Below are 19,525 nucleotides of genomic sequence, written 5' to 3'. Positions count from 1 at the left end.
CCTAAATTTAAATTTGTTTATGATGTGTCTTTTCTGTGATGATATAAAAATTCACAAATGAGGTGATTTTTCTCTTGGCCAGACTAGGTTTCGTGTCTTACAAAGATTGAAGTGAAATGACTTGGACTCTTGTTTTGTCCTCTTCCCTTTAGTCCATTGGAACCTGTAGTAAGCTCACTGACCCATCCTTAGTGGTTACTGAAGAAGACACTAACATCCACTGTACCACTATATTCCTGCTTCATGTATTTTGAGACAAGAAGGGAAAACATTCTTCTCTTATGTCCTTTCAAAACCATGTGTACCTTCAGCTTTCTAGCCATGTTTTCTTTATATCTTGGTACATTTCTGCTGGAGCTCCTCCTTAAAATCTCGTTGAAAAGATAGCAGAATTTGACTTATATGGCATTTTCTCTCTAGAATAAGATGTATTGACTTAAAGGGGCCGTATATAATTAAGACCTGTTTGTGTATTAATCTTTTACTCTCCTTATCTGAAGCCTAGTACTGTTGTGAATTATTCATATCCATTTTTCCCTGTTGGCCAGTTTGCTGGGGGAAGCGGGCCAGGAACCAGCCCTGGCAGAAGTGTTCCACCAGTTGCACGATCCTCACCGCAACATTCCTTATCCAATCCCTTACCGGTAAGCATTCACCTGGAGAAATTTGACACCTGTTGTAGGAGACAAGAAGCCCAGGAACACTGGAGCAAAGTTTCTCTTCCATTAATTACCCAAGGGGAGTGAGGCATTAAGGAGAAACGTTCATAGCATTACCTATGAATCACTTAACTTAGATTCAAATCTGTATCTGTAAATTTACATTTTATAAGAGCCGACCCTTTTCTCCCAGTATAATAAATTACTTCTAGGCCTGCAGCTCATTGTTCTGTCAAGGAAGTGATTTCCAATCCAAACATTAGATTTTTATCCTTGCCAGACTTAAATGTTCCTATAACTAAATTCCTTTAAAAAAAATTTGGTCAGCTCCTGGCATTTGAATTATTTTTAAGGCTTACTCGGTGATGTAGTAGAGAAGCTAAAGCTACACAAATTTGGGATAGGTTTGTTTTCTGCCTATAAGTGAGATCTGAAACTCTTAAAAACATTATAGCCAAGTTAGTGGTTCTCAACCGGAGGTAGTTTGTCCCCTCAGGGGACATTTGGCAGTGTTGGAGTAATTATTGGTCAGAAATAGAGGGTGAGTGGAAGGATGCCATAGGCGTTTACTGGGCGGAGGCCAGGGATGCTCTTAAACATCCTACAGTGCACAGGGCAGGCGCCACATCAAAGAACAATCCAGTCCAAAATGACACTAGTGCCAAGGTTGAGAATCCCTGAGCTAGCTAATGTAGGGTTTTGTGTTAATTTGCTCAAGTGCCTTTGGATAATTTGTTGATACCAGTAAGAACTCTGTACTTAAGAGTGTATTATGTCTACTGATGCCTCAGGTATTGCTGTGGGATCCAAGGGAAAAGGGAGATCAGGAGTTTTCATCCTAGGTCTCTGTTTAGGAAAGTTGCTTTTCTCTGCCTTAGCAGAGTTGATTAATACTACTTTTTTCCTAAATGATTTAGTCTTCTGTATTGTTAAAGTATTTTAAAATATCCTTCCCCTCTTCTCTCTCATGAAAACATGCATTCATTAGGGTGATTATTAAAGCACTTAGGAAAATGTATTCAACTTGAAATTTTTGCTATTATTTTGTCATCCTTGTCATATTTAAAAATGTTAGAAATGTTTGATGTGTAGATCTGTTTGGTTAGGTTGAGGTTTGTTAGATAACTTTCGAGGAGGCCTATATCTATATTTTTATTAAGTTTTAAACCGGTTAAAGTTTTAAAATGTTAAATGAGATTGCAGAATTATCTATTTGGGACGAATATGATTTGTAGAATTTTGTTGTCTTATTACTCTTTTCTTCCTGAAAAAGATTTTTTTTTCATTTGGTTTTTAGTAGTGTGACCACCCATCTATCATGTGTCCATTTAAGTCAGGTCTTACCTGAAAACAAAAGAGATGATTCAATGATCTGTAGACATTTCTGCCACCTCTATGAATGGTGCTGGGGCCTCATCATTATTATGCAAATCTAAGTATATCTTGGGTGTTAAAATAGGAACCAAGCCTTAATTTCCTTTTTCCATTGCACTGAGAAGCTCTTTATCCTTCTAACTTAGATTCTGTGTTTCATTGTTATAATTACTGATTTGTGTATACCCTTCAGCTCCCTTTCCCCACTCTCTCTCCATCATACTTGCCTGAAAAAACTCAACCCTGGTTATCTAATTTTCCACCTTTTCCTTGTCTAAGCAGCTCAGCATGGTTAGAGGAAAACACATATACCCATGCTGACTGATCTCACTTTAAGTTCATGACCACCAACCTCCTGAACCCCCTAGTTGCTGCCAGTCCTATTATATTTCCATAGTTAGTTCCCTTTCCTAGATGAATATTTCATATTTTTGTCATTTCCTGCAAGCCTCCAGCAACGCTTCCTCCTCCTCTACTATTTCAACTGATGGCTTTACTTTTTTATTTTCCTGAGAAAGCAGAAGCAATCAGAAGAGAACTTTCACATGCACCTATGCCAAATCTACCAAGTTACTTGTATCATTATCCATATCTGCCTTTTAGGATGAAAGAACTTGCCAGCCCTTTACTTGGGCACTGGTTTCCCTGAAAATTACGTATACAACTCTACTTGACATTTCCACTTACATAACTAAATGGACAGCTTAAAAACGTCCACAGAGGAACTCTTGCTCACTAGCAAAACAACAACAACAAACTGCTCTTCTTGCAGTCTGCCCTGTCCTGGTAAATGACAGTTTACTCTGTCCAGTTTTTCAGATCATAACTTCATGCCCCATATCTAACCTGTCAATAAGTCCTGTTTTCTTTTAAAAAATACCCAAATCCCAACCTCTTTTCTATTCTTTTGGTTCTCTGCATTAAATCTCCAAAGTGGTCTCCCTGTTTCTGCCTGTGTCTCACCTATTTTCAGTATAGTAGCCAGAATGATTCGTGAAAAAATTAAGACAGATCCTGCTCAAAACTGTCCAGGGACTAGTCCAGACTGTTCTGGGCTTACATGGCCTAGAAGCTCCTACATGATCTTTGCTCCCCCCATCCGCCTGACTCCATCTGCTCCCCCCTCACCCTCATACCACTGCGGCCATGCTGGCCTCCTTGAAGTTCCTTGAACACTGTGAAGCACTCTTTTGCTTCACGGCCTTTGTACCTGCTATTCCCTCTTTCAGGAATAGCATGATTAGCAATCTCTTCATCAGGCTGTTGCTCAAAAATGACCTTATCAGAGAGGTCTCTCCTGGCCAACTTCTTTAAATATCAGTCCCTCTCATCTTGTAACTCTGTCCCTAATCCTGCTTTAATTCTTAGTTATTACTACCTGACATATGTATTTAAATTTTGATATATATGTAAATTTTTTCATTGATTCATATTTATACATATAGAAGTGTATACATGTAAGTCTACAGCTTAATGAAGTTTCACAAACTGTGTACCAGTACAAGAAACAAAATACCAGGCCCTCCAGAAACCCCCTTATGCTCCCTTCCAGTCGTTAGCCCCCTCCCTGCCACTGGGGATAGCCACTATCCTGACTTCTCACAGTACAGGTGGGTTTTTTTGTTTTTGTACTTTGTATAAAAGGAATCATACAGTATATACTCTTGTGTCTGGCTTCTTTCGTTCAACATTACTTTTGTGAGATTCATCCATACTGTGTGTTGTTGTAGATCATTCATTGTCGTTGTGTGGTATAATTTTAATATTTTTATTTAATAATTTAAATATCTTAATTTTTAACTATACAATTAATCTATTGCCCAGCTTCTCCCACCAGAATGTTAATCCTAAGAGAGCAGGGATTTTGTTTTATTTACTGCTGTTTCCATCTCTTACAGTGTTTATTACATAAACATGTAATCATTTTAACTATCCCCCCCACCCCCCACCCCCGTTCACATGGAATAGATATCTTGTTCAATTTTTAGTCTCTAACACCCAAAACAGTGTTGGGTACACAGTGGGGGCTCAAGACTATTTGTCGGGGCTTCCCTGGTGGCGCAGTGGTTGAGAATCTGCCTGCTAATGCAGGGGACACGGGTTCGAGCCCTGGTCTGGGAAGATCCCACATGCCACGGAGCAGCTGGGCCCGTGAGCCACAACTACTGAGCCTGCGCGTCTGGAGCCTGTGCCCCGCAACGGGAGGGGCCGCGATAGTGAAAGGCCCGCGCACCGCGATGAAGAGTGGTCCCCGCACCGCGATGAAGAGTGGCCCCCGCTTGCCGCAACTAGAGAAAGCCCTCGCACGAACCGAAGACCCAACACAGTCAAAAATAAAATAAAATAAATAAATATAATTTAAAAAAAAAAAAAAAAAAAAGACTATTTGTCAAAAGGGAAGAATGGATAAAGAATTACTTTAGCATTTTTCCACCTAAGTGATTCTTTTATATTTTTTGTTAAATACAAGAAAGTACATAAACCGTGAGCCTTCTAATGCAGGAGTTGGTAAACTACAGCCCACAGTAGCAAGCTAAGAATGATTTTTAGATTTTTTGAGTTGTATAGACAAAGAAGAATATATGCCACAGAGATGATATGTTGCCTGAAAAGCCTAACGTATTTCTGTCTGACCCTTCACAAAAAATGTTTCCAGGAAATCATTATGAGGTTAACTCCATGTAATCATCACTTAGGTCAGAAAGTAAAATATTTCCAGCACCCTGGAAACCTTCCTTGATCACAACCCCCTCCCAATACCCTAGAAACAACCACTGTTCTAATTTTTGTGATTATCATTTGCTTTTCCTTATAGTGTGACCACATATGCATCCCTAAACAAAATAGTTTAGTTTTGTCATTACGATAATTTTGTTAAACATGGCATTTAATCACAGTGTTTAGATCTTCTGTATTCTGACTTTTGGCTGTTTGTTCTGTCAGTTACTAAGAGAGGTATATTTATGACTCTCTTGATTGTGGGAGTAGTTTGTTTCTTCCTGTATATATATTTTTGCTTTATGTATTACTAAGTGATTCTCTTCATTTTTTCTGATACTTTTTGCTCTAAATGCAGTATATCTGATATTTAGTATATCCAAACCACTGTATGGTGTAAATACTTCCATTTTTATACTATCAACTTTTCATTATTTTGTTTTCAGTGTATCTGACAAATATCATATAGTTGAAATTTTTTTCTTTATTCAGTCTAAAATCTTTTTTAGGGAATTCCCTGGCGGTCTAGTGGTTAGGACTTGGCACTTTTACTGCTGGGGCCCGGGTTCGATTGCTGGTTGGGGAACTAAGATCCTGCAAGCTGCACGGCACGGCCAAAAAAAAAAAATCTTTTTTAAACTTCAGTATTTATCCTATTTACATTTAATAAACTTATCATTATATTGGTTTTAAATATACCAGCTTCTAATGTATTTTCTGTTTATCTTGCCTGTTCTATGTTACTTTTTCTTTCATTCCTTGTTTTCATTTGGATTAAAAAAAACTATTTCATATTTTTCTCCTCCACTAGTATGTAGGTCCTATGTGGTGTTTCTCTTAGAAGTTACCACAGGTATCTTTAATATGCCAAAGTTTGATGTTAATAGTATCTTTGCCCTCCTCACAAATATATGATAACCTTGATTCCATTTATGTGCTACTGCTTTGGTGGTGGTGGTGTAGGTTTATATTTTGCCATTTTTTTTAGTCTCATAAAACATCATTATTATACTGTCAGTATTCATTTAGATTTATCTATATACTTACCTCTTTCTTTGTACTTCTTCCTGTTTTACATATTACACCTTCCACTCTAGGGTCACTTCCTTCTGCCTTCAGTGGTCCTTTAGTATTCTTTTAGTACAGTGTTTATCTGCTGGGGGTTAACTCTCTAGGTTTTTGTTTGCTGAGATAACTTTCTTTTGCCCTTATTCTTGAAAGATGTTTATGCTTGTATATTTCTAGATTGGCATTTTTTATCTTTTCACACAATTGAGTATATCATTACTATCTTCTAGTTCCCATTGTTACTACTGAGAAAACACTTTTCATTTACTTGTTATTTCTTTGAAAGTATCTGCTCTGCTTCCCCCCATCCCCAGCTGCTTTTAACATTTTTATATGTGGTGTTCTGCAGTTTTACTGTGATGCATCCTTTTATTTTTTTTTTTTAATTCGTTGGGCTTCTGGTATTTGTGGGTTGGTGTCTTGTACCATTTCTGAATAATTATTTGCCATTGTCTTCAGATATTATCTTGGCCCTGTTTCTTTTTCCTCCACCTATAAAATTTCAATTAACCGTATGTTAGACTGTCTCACTTTATCACCATGGCCCTTAACTTCTTTTTTCTATTTTCTTTTGGTCTCTGTATGCTCCATTCTGGATAGTTCTTGCCTTTCAGTTCCCAAATTCTCTGTTTTAGTGTATCTAATTTGCCCCATTGAATTCTTAGTTTTTGTTATTTTATGTTCCCTGCAGATATATTCAAACTTGTCTTTTATTTTTTTAATCTAGTAGACATAGTTGTTTTATAACCTGTCTGTTAATTCTTGTATTTGAAGTTTTTTTGAATCTGTTTCTGCTGTCTCTTCTTTTTCCTAGTTGTTACTCAGGGCTTTATTTCTTTTATGCTTTTGGTTTTTTGTCTTTGTGCTGCTCATTGTTCTTGAAAAATTATTTGTGAAATTTCTTTGAGATCAAGAATAAGATATGTTCCTCCAGGGAGAATTTTTATTTGCTTCTTTCAAGTGCCTAGAGATTCTACCCATCTCTACAAACTACTGAATTCATGGCTTGCATTTTGTCTGTTTGGTTTGCTTATTTTGTTTCTTTCTTTCAACCACCCAGGCATTATTGATTCGGATTATGTTAACATTTCTCAGGGGAGCCTCCACCTGCTGCATGGCCAAGGCAACTTCATTGCAGCTCCCTGAGGGCAGGGGAAATATTTCTTCTGGCTTACATTTTCCCTGAGGCTGTAATAACCCTTTGGAAGTGTAGCTTAAAGTGGGAAGGGTTTCATAATGAACCCCCTACTATGGGTGGGCTTTGGCCTGTGACTCTCCAGTTGGCAACATGGTGCCCTGGAAATGGAAATTCAAGATCTGCAGGTACTCTTAGGGCAAATGTGACTTTGTTTCCCTTAGGTTTTGCCATGACAGACCCCTGCTATTTTATCAACTTTTCATTGCTTTTAATATCTTTTTTTAATATTTTGTCTTGTCTTTACAGTTGTTTTCTAAGGGGAGGTTGGTACAAACATCCCAGCCTGCGATATTTCCAGAGATACTTAAAGATCTTTCAGCCCTTGGCAAATATTTATTGAATGTATATAACAGAATGGTTTGTTTTAATATTGCAGCTTCAATGATACAGTCTCCCAAGTAGTGAGAATATTGTGAATGAGTATTACAGGTATTCTGGAGCCTGAATTTAAACCGTTTTATTGGTTAGGGCAGGAGTGTTATTTTTAAGGTGGTAGATTCTACTCATAGATTTTTTGAAAAATAAATTTTTTGTCAGGATCATTTTGATTAGTCTATTTTACTTTTATTTTCTAAAATGAAAGTGTTAGTTTTCCCTGATAAAGGGATACATGCTGATTATGAAAGTCCAACCGTTGAGAAGTGGTAAAATATAAAGTCCTTTCCACAAGAACTATTATTAAAGAGTTTAGAGGGCATATATGTGTATACATGTGTGTTCATGTAGTAGATTTCCTCATTTTCATTGTATTTATTTAATCAATAGCCTTAAACATTTTGTGTTCTGTAAGTAATGCTGTAATGAATGTCCTTGTATATACATCTGTACTTATGCATTTTTTTCCTTTGGATATATTTCCAATGTATAGCTGCCAAATCAAAGAATGTGCTCACTTTAAAATGTCATCACATGAATGATAAAGAAGATGTGTGTGTGTATACAGTCACACACACACACACACACACACACACACACACACACACACAGACACAATGGAATATTACTCAGCCATAAAAAGAATGAAATATTGCCATTTGCAGCAACATGGATGGACCTAGAGTTTATCATACTAAGTGAAGTAAGCCAGACGGAGAAAGACAAATATCATATGATATGGCTTATATGTGGAATCTAAAAAAAAAATGTTACAAATGAACTTATTTACAAAACAGAAATAGACCCACAGACATAGAAAACAAACTTATGGTTACAAAAGGGGAAAGGGTGGGTGGATAAATTAGGGGTTTGGGATTAACATACAACACACTACTGTATATAAAAAAGATAACCAACAAGGACCTACTGTATAGGACAGGGAACTGTACTCAATATTTTGTAATAACCTAAAAGGGAATCTGAGAAAGAATATATATATATATGAATATATATATATATATATATATTCAGTTATATATATATATAACTGAATCATTTTGCTGTACACCTGAAACTAACACAACATTGTAAATCAACTATGTGTCAATTTAAAATAAAATAAATGTCACCACATAATTGCTAGCAGGCTATCAGCAGTTTGAGAGCCCCAATTTCTGCCTACCCTTCTAATACTGAATTTTATCATTATAATCTTTGCCAGTGAGAAAATACCTTGTTTTAACTTGCATTTCTTCATCAGTGATATTAAACATCTTTCCATATGATTAATGGCCTTTTGGATTTCTCTTTTAATGCTTATTCAGTTCCTTTGCCTATTTATTTATTAGTGTATTGTCTTACTGATGGGTAGGAGCATGTTATTGATTAAGATTGTTAACTCATTGTCATTTATATTGTAAATATTTTTTGCCTGTTTGTAATTTATTTTTTAACTTTGTTTATGTTGACTTTTACCATTCAGAAGTCAAAAAATTTGAAGTAGTCAAATTTATCAGTGTTTTTCCTTCATGACTTACTGGTTTTGTCTTATTCTTAGATGTTTCTATATGGTTTGTATTTTTACTGTCATGTTTAAAAAGTCCTTCACCACTAGAAAGTCATAAAAGCATTTGTTTATATTTTCTTATAAATTTTATGTATGCTATAAGGAAACAATCTACTTTTCCTTTTTTCTAATATCTACACACATATCCTATCATCTTTGTAATAAATTCCCACTAATTAAAAATGCACTATAATCACAAATTATACATCCATTTTATATGGGTTCGTTTCTGAATTTTCTGTGCCACTGATCAATCTGTCTGTTCCTGTACCAGTGTTATGCTCATTTGGTTAATGTTGCTTTGCAGTAAGTTTTAATAGCTGGTCAGGTTCCCTGATACCCTTTATCAAAAATTATGTGGCTAATTTTGATTATCTTTCCAAGTGGACCTCAAAATTAACTCGTGAAAATCCACAAAACAATCCCGCAAAAGAGCAAGAGAGAAGCTAGATGATCTCTATACTACCACAACACCTTCTCTTACAAAAACAGAAGCAAAAATACACAAAAAGCCCTAAGTATTGGCTTTTAGAGAAATTTGACATGTGTAAAATTTTAACTCAGGAGCATGGTATTGCCGTTTAATTTAGGTCATCTTTTATATTTGTCCGTGAAGCTGTGGGGGTTTTTTTAATGTGTAATCTGCATATTTCTTAAGTTTCCTTTTAAGTATTTCACAGATATTTTGAATCTGCTTTTTCTTCTATTACTGCTTGTTCAGATTATAATCAGTTGTGATATGTGGGGAAGCTATTGATTTTTGTGTATTTATTTTATATTTGGCCATCTTACTGAACCCTTATTTGTTGTTTTTCAGTTGATTTGTTTGGTTTCCTTTGTGAATAGTTATATCATCCAAAAGTGACACTTTTTAATGTTTAATATTTTCTAATATTCACACCTCATATTGTTTTCCTTATCACTTTGGCTAAAAATTCTATGATAATGGTGAATGATTATATTAGTGTATTAACCCCTGTCTAGTTCCCAATTTTAATGAAAGTGCCTCGAGTATAGCACCATTAATTATATTTATGTTTATTTCTGAAAAAATACTCTTTGTTGTGTTAAACATGGATACTTCTAGTTTTTGTGGGTTTTTTTTAAAGCATTGCCCAACAATGTGCCAATCTTGTTTGGTGTCTAAAGGAAAGAATTTTGATTCTCTGCCCACCCCCACCCCCTACATTAATGTAATGAATTACATCAGTAGAGAGAATACTGAACTATCCTTACGTTCCTGGAATAAACCGTACATAATTGTGGTATATTGTTCTTTTGTTTGTATTTATTTTATATTTTTGCATATAGGTATAGTAGGGTGAGAATAGAATAGAGTGAAATGAGTTCTACCTGTAGAGTAGGGGACAAATGCCTTAATCTTTATTAATCTAGAGGAGAGAAATAGCATTTCCTTTGTAGAATTGAGGGTATTATGAAGTTGTTTGTTGAACTCTACAAAGTATCCTGCAAATTCAGAGTTATGTAAATATAGAACCATTAAAATGTAATTTTATGGAATTTGAGTAAGATACTAACTCAGGTTTTTAGATAGGTCATAATCCAGTGATAATGTTATTATGCTTTCCTTATTTGTTTGCAGAGCTGTTTTTTAAAAAAAATCCTTCTTATATCTGATAACCGTGTTTTAATCTGTTGCATGTTTTGGCAGTATCAGATTTTCTTTCTCATGTAATTTGTGTGTTTTCTTTAATGTTTTCCAGCGGCGAGTAGAACAGCCCCTCTATGGTTTAGATGGCAGCGCTGCAAAGGAGGTGTCAGAGGAGCAGTCTGCCCTGCCAACCCTGATGTCAGTGATGCTGGCAAAACCTCGGCTCGACACAGAGCAGCTGGCCCAGAGGGGAGCTGGCCTCTGCTTCACTTTTGTTTCAGTGAGTACCAAGGCTAAGTTTATGCAGATCCTTGTTTTCCTGGAGCGCCGAGATGAAGTCTGAGAAATTATTTTGGTAGACGGATGATGATTTCTAACTCTGTGTTACTTCTGAAGGTATGTGTTTGTACTCAGTCCCGCTTGGTTCAAGGGGCTGAGAGAGACTGCTCTGTCAAAGTCTGAGTGTACCATGGGAAGGAAAACACAATCTTAGGTTGACAAAGAAGAAAAGAAAATAATTGTAATAATGGAATCAAATTCCATTAGAATTAAAAATAAAATCTCCAAACTCCAGCCATCACTTAAAGTAATATTCAAGTTAATAAAGTCTTAGTGTGGGGACAGGCATGCTTACCAGTCATTTCCCCCTGGTGGTACTTGGGCAACCTACATGCTTGCCTTCTCTCACTTCTTCAGAGTGTTAGCACAGTTACTTTCTCCAAGAAGATTTGGCTACCTGCCTGCTCCTTTCCGCTTGCTTCTTTCTTCTTCCTTGAAGAACAAGAATTTGATTATTATAAATGTTTGACCCCCATTTTTTATTTGCCAAATTATAATGCAGTTTGGCTTAAAAATTGTTGCTTTTCTTGGCTTCTTTGCCCTACCAAGTACCTGTTTGTTGCCAAGGATGGTATAAAGCAAGAGAAAGCTCCATTGCCCTATTCCTCCATTTTTAGGGGCATCATTCAGAGCTGATGTCACCATTGATCAAAATTTCTTTCCCTCTTACTGGTTCATTTTCTCCAGTAATAATCTGTTTCCTCTTTATTTGCTCTGTGGATTCTGAGCAAATAAATTTCTAATCTCTGGGATTAACCCACATGCGATTGTATTAAGAAACGCCATGGAATGGTGGGTGTCTTAGGGAAAGGAGATAAAAATAATAACATAATTAGATAGGGATCATTGTGTATTATGTGGATCTATTCCTTCCTCCCTCCCCTCCCTCCCTCCCTCCCTCCCTCCCTCCCTTCCTCCCTCCCTTCCTTCCTTCCTCCCTCAGCTTAAAACAGCACCCATTTATTACCTCACAGTTCTGTAAGTTTGGGGGTAATTTGTTGCAGAGCAATAGAGGACTAATACACATGGCTTTATCCTTAATGCCCGTGTTTCCTCACATTCTACATCTAATCCATCAGAAAATATACTTATATCCAGAATCTGACCATCTCTTACCGTCTCCACTGCCACCACAATGGCCCGCCATCTCTCTACTTTGGAATACTTTCTGGTAGTTATTACTGCTTTCCCTCAAGAAAGAGGTAATAGCTTTTTAAAAATGTACAATTTTTTTTGTTGTTGTTTAACATCAAAAGAATGGAGAAACTTCCTGTGTGAAGACAGTATAATTTTGTGCTTCAGTGGCAAAGGAGACACAACGTAAAATGGGAGAATTGACCAGTATAATATTTTGAGTGGGCCTGACAGTAGTATGGAATAGTTTGTATGAGAATGCAGTAGTGTTGTTTTAGAGAATGTTTGTCTCTCTATGTATGTATATATTTCATCGTGTGACAGGCACATAGTCAAATACACAGGATTTTGATTAGCAAGAACTCGTTCCCCTGATGCGAGCCTTCCGTCAGAGGTATGGGCATGCAGGCTGGGGGCGGGTACACGTGAAGGACAACCACCTGCTCAGTCCTGTCACCTACTACTCAGGCTGTCAGAGGAGTTGCACATGCTACAGCCAGATTGCTCTCATGTGGAAGAGAGATGACAGAGGAGTAAGAAAATAATCATGTCTGAAGAAGGAACATGGAAACAGTATAAAAACCAAAGGCCTAGAAGCTTTGGTATAGTTCTGTTTCTCTCTCTCTTTTTTCTTTTTTTTAAAAATAAATATATTTATTTATTTTTGGCTGCATTAGGTCTTTCTTGCTGCATGCGGGCTTTCTCTAGTTGCGGAGAGCAGGGGCTACTCATTGTTGTGGTGCGTGGGCTTCTCATTGTGGTGGCTTGTCTTGTTGCAGAGCACGGGCTCTAGGTGCGCAGGCTTTAGTAGTTGTACCACGCAGGCTCAGTAGTTGTGGCACGCAGGCTCAGTAGTTGTGGCTCGCGGGCTCTAAAGCGCAGGCTCAGTAGTTGTGACGCATGGGCTTAGTTGCTCTGCAGCACGTAGGATCTTCTTGGACCAGGGCTCGAACCCTTGTCCCCGCATTGGCAGGCAGATTCTTAACCACTGCGCCCCCAGGGAAGTCCAGTTCTGTTTCTCTTTGCTTCTCTGCAGTTCCAGCCGGGATGTAAACTTAGTGATATAAAAAAGGAAAAAAGCAAAAGAGTTAACATTAATATATAACAAATGTTAATTAATAGATAGAGACAAGCAGTTTCCTTTAAAAAAAAAAAGGCAAAGACTGTGAACAGGCAGTCTTACAGGAGGAAGAAAAGACAAATGACTAATAACAAGAAAAAATGCTTAACTGCAGCCATAGAGAAATACAAGATAAAATAACTCTTTTGAATTATCAAGTTGACAAGGATTAATAAATTTGATAATTCCTAGTGCAGGTAATAGTTTAGATACACATGCAGTTTTATACTGACTATAAATTGGTACAGTCATTTGGACAAGTTGGTAATGTATCTCAGTGTTAAGTTTACATATCCTTGGGTCCAGAAATTCCATTCCCATAAAACTACACAAAGATGTTTATTGTATTGTTTATAAATTGCAAAAATCTGGAAGCAGTGTCCCTCCCCAGTGTTTCAGATGAACTTAGAACAAGGATACCTGTGACCTCCATGTTGCTAAATCCAGCAATCAGTTCTCAGAACTTATTCAGTATAATTCATTAGCCACAGTTGATCAGTCCCTTCTTCTCCAAGCACATGGTCTTCTCTTGGCCTCTGCTCTTTTGGTTCTTCCTCATTTCCAGGATCTCCAAACACTGGAGTGCCCCAGGGCTCAGTCTTCAGACCTCTTGTCTACCTTCATTCTGTAATGAGAATCTCATTTAGTTTCTTTGTTTCAGTTATCACCTATATGCAGAGGACTTCCAAATTTATATCTCCTGCCCAGAGCCGTGCCCTGAATTCTGGACCTATGTAGTCAGTTGCGTTTTTATGTCTAATAGGCATATCAGATTTAACATGACTGAAACTGAATTCTTCATCTTGTTCCCCCACTCCAGACCCCCATTTCTTCCACATCTCAGTAATTGTCAACTCTCTTCTTCTAATTGTTTAAAAATCTTGGAGTCATTCTAGTCTTATCTCTTTGTTTTATACCCCAATTCCAAATCCATCAGCAAGTCTTACTGATTTTACCTTCAAAATATGTTCAGAATCCTGCCACTTCCACCCCCTTTAATGACTACCACTCAAATCTAATCTCCCACTGAGATTATGGTGGCAGCCTCCTAACTGGACTGTTTGCTTCTGCCTTTGTTCTCAACAGATCAGAGTGATCCCATTGAAACATAAGTCCAGTCATGCCACTGCCCTGCTCACAAGTGTTTAAAATGGCACATAACGCTTTGTATGGCCTCTTTCCCACCACTTTGACATCTGTTACTACTATCTCCCTTCCTCACCAAGTTCCATCCACACTGCCTACGTTTCTGCCTCAAATAATACCTGACATGCTCTCACCTCAGAGCCTTTGCGCTTGCTGTTGCCTTTGCCTTAACATTCTTCCTCTAGATATCAGCATGCCTTGCTCCCTCCGTTCTCTCTGGTCTCTGCTTAAATTTACAGCCTATCAGAGAGGCTGCACTGTATAAAATAGCACCACTTCCTGCCCACCCCACACATTGTGTTGCTCCTGTGCCCTATTTTTTCTTCTTGGTCTTATCACCAACTGACCTGCTATAATTTACTTCTTTGTCTCACTCCGCACTCCCACACTACTTCCCCTCCACTGGATTGTAAGCTCCATCAGGTCAGGGACTTTGCGTTGTTCACTTCTGTATCTCCAGTGCTGGAACTGGATCTGCTCTCATAGACACTCAGTGTAATTATATGTTATATGAATTAATGAGAGCATCTTTCATATAAGGACTAGTAAAATAAAATATAATACATATATACAGTGGAATGCTCTACAGTTGATCAAAGAAGTGAGATAGATATATATGTGCTAACAATGTAAGATCTATAGATAGATATTGATAAATAAAAATAGGGGGCAGCATATTATGAGTTTGAGCCTTTAAATGTTTAAAATCGTTACATAATTTTATATATTTCAACATAGGAAGTTAATTTTTAAAATTATAAGCATATAATTTTCTAAATTGTAAAAATAGTACATGCACATGGCCCACAAAAAATTGAAGTGATGGAGAAGAGTAAAATTCTTTCCTTTATGTTCCTCAGACAGACAACCACTCTTTAAGAGTTTGTGTTTTAGATTTTTCTACTGAATACCATTTTAACGTCAAATTATCTCTTGTGTAATCAACTTTATTTTTTTTTAATATTTATTTATATTTTTTGGCTGCGTCGGGTCTTAGTTGTGGCACGTGGGATCTTTCGTTGTGGCGCGTGTGCTTGTGGGATCTTAGTTCCCCGACCAGGGATCAAACCCGTGTCCCCTGCATTGGAAGGCAGATTCTTTTTTTTTTTAACATCTTTATTGGAGTACAATTGCTTTACGATGGTGTGTTAGTTTCTGCTTTATGACAAAGTGAATCAGCTATACATATACATTTATCCCCATATCCCCTCCCTCTTGCATCTCCCTCCCACCCCCGCATCCCACCACTCTAGGTTGTCACAAAGCACTGAGCTGATCTCCCTGTGCTATGTGGCTGCTTCCCAATAGCTATCTGTTTTACATTTGGTAGTGTATATATGTCCATGCCACTCTCTCACTTCGTCCCAGCTTACCCTTCCCCCTCCCCGTGTCCTCAAGTTCATTTTCTATGTCTGCGTCTTTATTCCTGTCCTGCCCCTAGGTTCATCAGAACCTTTTTTTTTTTTTTAGATTCCATATATATGTGGTAGCATATGGTATTTGTTTTTCTCTTTCTGACTTACTTCACTCTGTATGACAGACCCTAGGTCCATCCACCTCGCTACAAATAACTCAATTTCGTTTCTTTTTATGGCTGAGTAATATTCCATTGTATATATGTGCCACATCTTCTTTATCCATTCATCCTATGATGGACCCTTAGGTTGCTTCCATGTCCTGACTATTGTAAATAGAGCTGCAATGAACATTGTGGTATATGACTCTTTCTGAATTACGGTTTTCTCAAGGTATATGCCCAGTAGTGGGATTGCTGGGTTGTATGGTAGTTCTATTTTTAGTTTTTTAAGGAACCTCCATACTGTTCTCCATAGTAGCTGTATCAATTTACATTCCCACCAACAGTGCAAGAGGGTTCCCTTTTCTTCACGCCCTCTCCAGCATTTATTGTTTGTAGATTTTTTGATGATGGCCATTCTGACTGGTGTGAGGTGATACCTCATTGTAGGTTTTTTTTTTTTTTTTTTTTCAAGTGGTGATTTTCATCCTTTCTTTTCACCCTCTTTTTTTTTTTTTAAGAAGGAATCCTTTTTTTTTTTTTTAAACCCGATTTTATATTTTTTATTCAAATCACATTTATTTTAAATTTATTTATTTATTTATTTATGGCTGTGTTGGGTCTTCGTTTCTGTGCGAGGGCTTTCTCCAGTTGCGGCAAGCGGGGGCCACTCTTCATCGCGATGCGTGGGCCTCTCACTATCGCGGCCTCTCTTGTTGCGGAGCACAGGCTCCAGATGCACGGGCTCAGTAATTGTGGCTCACAGGCCTAGTTGCTTCGCGGCATGTGGGATCTTCCCAGACCAGGGGCTCAAACCTGTGTCCCCTGCATTGGCAGGCAGATTCTCAACCACTGCGCCACCAGGGAAGCCCCTCTTTTCACCCTCTTATGGCAAGTATTAGTTGAAAAGCAAAAAACAAATTTTGAAAATTTCTTGGTATTCTTTTTGTTTTTTAATCAGTCATCAATTTTATACACATCACTGTATACATGTCAATCCCAATCGCCCAATTCAGCACACCACCATCCCCACCCCTCCGCAGTTTTCCCCCCTTGGTGTCCGTACGTTTGTTCTCTACATCTGTGTCTCAACTTCTGCCCTGCAAACCGGTTCATCTGTACCATTTTTCTAGGTTCCACATACATGCGTTAATATACGATATTTGTTTTTCTCTTTCTGACTTACTTTACTCTGTATAACAGTCTCTAGATCCATCCATGTCTCAACAAATGACTCAATTTCGTTCCTTTTTATGGCTGAGTAATATTCCATTGTATATGTGTACCACATCTTCTTTATCCATTCGTCTGTCGATGGGCATTTAGGTTGCTTCCATGACCTGGCTATTGTAAATAGTGCTGCAATGAACATTGGGGTGCATGTGTCTTTTTGAATTACAGTTTTCTCTGGGTATATGCCCAGTAGTGGGATTGCTGGGTCATATGGTAATTCTATTTTTAGTTTTTTAAGGAACCTCCATACTGTTCTCCATAGTGGTTGTATCAATTTACACTCCCCCCAGTAGTGCAAGAGGGTTCCTTTTTCTCCACACTCTCTCCAGAATTTTTTTTTTTAACTTTCTTAGCATCTTTATTGGAGTATAATTGCTCTGCAGTGGTGTGTTAGTTTCTGCTTTATAACAAAGTTCCAGCATTTGTTGTTTGTAGATTTTCTGATGATGCCCATTCTAACTGGTGTGAGGTGATACCTCATTGTAGTTTTGATTTGCATTTCTGTAATGATTAGTGATGTTGAGCATCCTTTCATGTGTTTGTTGGCAATCTGTGTATCTTCTTTGGAGGAATGTCTATTTAGGTCTTCTGGGAAGGCAGATTCTTAACCCCTGGACCACCAGGGAAGTCCCTCTGGTGTAATCAACTTTAAACAAGGTCTGTTTACTCCCCATTATAAGAGATGAGTTTAACCATACTATCACCCAGCTTCCTTTTTCATCTTTCACTTTTTTAGTTATTGTTACATTGTGTGTGGTATTTTGTTTGTTATTTTAACTATAATTGAGTTGTTTCTGCTTTATAAATTATTCTAAAACTTGAAAACACTTAAGGAGCACCTACAATATTATGGTTGTTTCATTATTGGGCAGTGTAAAACCAAATGATTTTATTGGATTCACTGAGAAGAAGAAGACAGTCCTAGTCATTGAATTAGTTTTGGTTGAATGAGACAGTTTAGTTGTCAAGGTCTAACTGATCTTTTTTTTTTTTTTTAAATACATGGTCTGTTATTTCCTTGAAAGCTACATCTTTTAACATTATACAAGATATTCTTAAAACCCTTAATTTTAAAAAATGTAGTTTGTAGATTGTTTTGGCTGTGGGATCCCTTGCATTTCCATATGAATTTTAGGATCAGCTTTTCAGTTTCTGTAAACAGACCAGATGGAATTTATAGCAATTGTGCTGACTCTGTAAGTTAATTTGGGGAGCATTGCCTTCACAAAAATATTGTCTTCCAATCCATGAATATGAGATATCTTTCCATTTATTTAGGTATCTTTCATTTCTTTTTAATAAGGTTTGGAGTTTTTGGTGTGTAGATTCTGCCCTTGTTTTCTTTTTATTTCAAATTATTGAAAGAATATATTTATTTCTAAGAATTTATTCTTTTTCATGCTATTGCAAATGTTTTTCAGAGGCAGCCTCTTTCAGGATTGAAAAAGTTCCCTTCTGTTCTGAGTTTGCTGAGTTTATCATGAAAGGGTGTTGGATGCTTTTTCTACATCTATTGAGATGATCAGATGGTATCTTTTTGTTCTTGAGGTCCATCCACTATTTGCCTTTTCCTCCATTAATGTTGCTTGTCATATCGTAGGCTTTTTCAGTCTTAAAACTTACCTTTTAACCTCAGAGAAACTTTGTTTTACTGTTCTTTGGTTATATCTTTCCCTCTGTTCTTTTCCTCCTAAAAGCCTGTTAGATAGTTTTGGAACCTCTTGCTGTTCATGTTTCTTAACTTTTCTTTCCTGCTCTGTTTGACTTTCTGTTTTATCTTCTGGGAGATTTTCTTGACATTGTTTTCCAGATATTCTGTGTTCAACTGTGTCCATTTTGTTACTTAGCTCATCTATTCAGTTTTTAAAATTTTGGTAATCTTATTTTATCAAGTTTATTTTTCATGTTCTTTGCTGCTTTTTCATTTTTATAGATGTAGTATGCTTTTGATCCTCTCTGAACATACTTTATTTTTAAAGTTGTTTTTATTGAATTCTCTGTTTTCTTTTGGATCAGGTTTTGTTTTTTCATGTTGGATCTTCCCTTTTGTGCTGTTTGTTTCCTTGAAAATGTATATATAGCTTTAGTTGAATGCAGTACTATTAGGGTGATTAGCATAGGTTGTTGGCATGGATTTTTCCCTTCAGTGGCATAATACTGCTTCGCAAATAGCCCACCATTCCGGGGGTTGGGGGGCGGTGACTGTTATCCCTGTGTAAGCATCTCACAAACTCTAGGCAGAAAGACCAGCTCCTTTACAAACATGGAAATAAGGAGGGCATTGTTTTGATAGGTAACTATTTCACTCTTAGTGGTGTATTCCATTTCTTCCTCCATTGTGTCAGTTGTGGAGGGCAGGGGTACTGTACTTATAGCAGGAGCCCTCCCCTGGACCCACTTATTTTCCATTTTTAAATATTTACATGTTTGTTTTTTATTTAAGAGACCAATTCTTGTGCTTTACCC

General features: G+C 37.2%; 1 protein-coding gene across 2 annotated transcripts in view; it reads left to right on the top strand.

The window, feature by feature from the left end:
* TLK2 (tousled like kinase 2) overlaps positions 1-19,525 on the top strand; it is a 106,844-nt gene that overhangs the window by 36,625 nt on the left and 50,694 nt on the right. For both annotated transcript variants that reach the window (XM_059907330.1, XM_059907329.1), the window contains exons 6-7: positions 549-644; positions 10,684-10,851. In XM_059907330.1, the coding sequence (XP_059763313.1) occupies positions 549-644; positions 10,684-10,851 (264 nt within the window). The remainder of the gene's footprint in view (positions 1-548; positions 645-10,683; positions 10,852-19,525) is intronic.

Source organism: Balaenoptera ricei, chromosome 20 (assembly GCF_028023285.1).
Source record: "Balaenoptera ricei isolate mBalRic1 chromosome 20, mBalRic1.hap2, whole genome shotgun sequence".
Lineage (NCBI taxonomy): Eukaryota > Metazoa > Chordata > Mammalia > Artiodactyla > Balaenopteridae > Balaenoptera > Balaenoptera ricei.
Note: the sequence above shows the minus strand (reverse complement) of the source record. Positions and strands in the feature narration are given on the sequence as shown.